Source organism: Notamacropus eugenii, chromosome 1 (genome assembly GCF_028372415.1).
Source record: "Notamacropus eugenii isolate mMacEug1 chromosome 1, mMacEug1.pri_v2, whole genome shotgun sequence".
Classification (NCBI taxonomy): Eukaryota; Metazoa; Chordata; class Mammalia; order Diprotodontia; family Macropodidae; genus Notamacropus; species Notamacropus eugenii.
Genome location: NC_092872.1, coordinates 680,010,109 through 680,011,963, shown reverse-complemented (window position 1 = coordinate 680,011,963; position 1,855 = coordinate 680,010,109). Strand labels below are relative to the sequence as shown.

The 1,855-nt window shown below is 38.4% G+C and overlaps 1 protein-coding gene across 1 annotated transcript; it reads right to left on the bottom strand.

The window, feature by feature from the left end:
* Positions 1–557: 557 nt before the first annotated feature.
* On the bottom strand, positions 558–1,493 carry LOC140519668 (olfactory receptor 5AR1-like). The gene has a single exon (XM_072632959.1). The coding sequence runs from the start codon at positions 1,491–1,493 to the stop codon at positions 558–560; it is 936 nt and encodes a 311-aa protein (XP_072489060.1).
* Between the last annotated feature and the right edge of the window lie 362 nt (positions 1,494–1,855).

Genomic DNA, 1,855 nt, shown 5'->3' with positions numbered 1-1,855 from the left:
GTCACTGGCAGCACTTACACTAAAAAAACTGAAATTAGCACTACTATATGATTTACCACATAGATTCTATATCCCTACCTTCAATTATTCAGGTAAGCTCCTCCTCCACCAACTACTCCACCCTGTGTCTTCTTACTGCCACCTTTCAAAAAAAACTACCTCAGCCCATGGAAATTGGTATTCCCACCGAAATCCTCCACCCACAAGCAAATGGTCCCAACTTCCATAACAATAGTTGTGATTCTGTAAATTATTATAATCATGATTTAAATCTAATTTGTACTACAATAATTTACACTAGGCCAAATGAAGTGCTGTCTGAACTAATACTGTAATAGTTCAGGGAAACTGACACTATTTCTTTTCGTTTTTATTATAAAAATAGGGTGTGATGTAGGAGAGGGTTCAGATGGTTCCTAAAGTAACAAGGGAAAATACTGAATGAAAATGATAGGATAAGGTTTTAGACATAAGAACAGACTAACTAGGAAGTGGTGGAAGAACAACAAGGAGGCTCAGGTTTTCCTCATAAAGATTCAGGGATGAAATATGTGAGATTAAACACCTTCAGGTTTCCCCAAAAGTTTTCTCAGGGCCATTTTAACCTCCTTATTCCTTAAGCTATAGATGAGAGGGTTGAGGGCAGGTGTGAAAGCCACATAAAACATTGAAGCAATTTTATTGGATTCTGGAGATGATAGAGACTGAGGCTTCATGTAAACAAATATTGCAGTCCCATAAAATAGGGTGACAACCAGAAAGTGGGAAGAGCAAGTAGAGAAGGCTTTCCTGCGTCCCTGGGCAGAGCGAATTCTCAGTATAACAATAATGATGTGAGTATAGGAAAGTATAATGAATGTGATAGGGCAGAAAGCACTAAAAATACAGAAGACCTGCACGACCAATTCTGCCTGGCTTGTGTCAGTACAAGACAGGTGCATTAGAGCAGGCATTTCACAAAAGAAATGATTGATAACATTATCCTGGCAGAAAGTAAGCTGGAATGTGACAACTGTATCCACAGTGGATAACATCAAGCCACCCAACCATGATCCAGCAGCCAGCATCCTACACACCCTCCAATTCATTGAGATTAAGTACCTTAAGGGGTCTCGAATGGCCACAAAGCGGTCATAGGCCATCACTGAGAGGATATAGCATTCTGCAATGCCAAAAGCCAGGAATGTGTATAACTGTATGACACAGCAAGAGTAGGAGATGGACTTTCTTTGTGCAAAGAAATGGACCAGCATCTGTGGAAACACACAGGATGTGAAACATACTTCAATACTGGATAAATTAGTGAGGAAGAAGTACATAGGTGTGTGGAGGCGTGAATCCCTCAATATCAGCAACACAATGAGCAGGTTCACCAGCAGGATCATCAGGTAGATCATGAGGAAAATCAGGAAGAGGAGCAGCTGGAGTTCAGGCTGACTGGAGAGGCCAAGGAGGATGAACTCAGTCACTGAAGTGAGGTTGCTGCTCTCCATCTGGTTTATGAGTCTACTGAAAGAATATTCAGAGTTAGAGCTACCAAGCCTTTTATATTCCTGTTTTCTCCTTGCTGGAACAACTGGGATGACATATAAGGTCTTTTAGGTCATATGAATGTATCCCATTATGATTATAAATAACTTTATTCCTATTATTTCACATCATTCTCATTGTAACTGTGCAGATCCAGTAGGATATTGATATATTGTCATCTCAATTTTTTTATACTGAAGATATTGAGAATCAGAAAAATTGTGATTTTCTTCTTTTAAATTTCTTTAATATTTTTTTTAGTTTTACCAATTACATACAAAAACAATTTTAACATTATTTTTTTCAAATATTGAGTTCCACTGTT

What these genes read in the sequence shown, in the direction of transcription:
- LOC140519668 (XM_072632959.1), bottom strand. Translation starts at nt 1,493, where the DNA reads ATGGAGAGCAGCAACCTCACTTCAGTGACTGAGTTCATCCTCCTTGGC.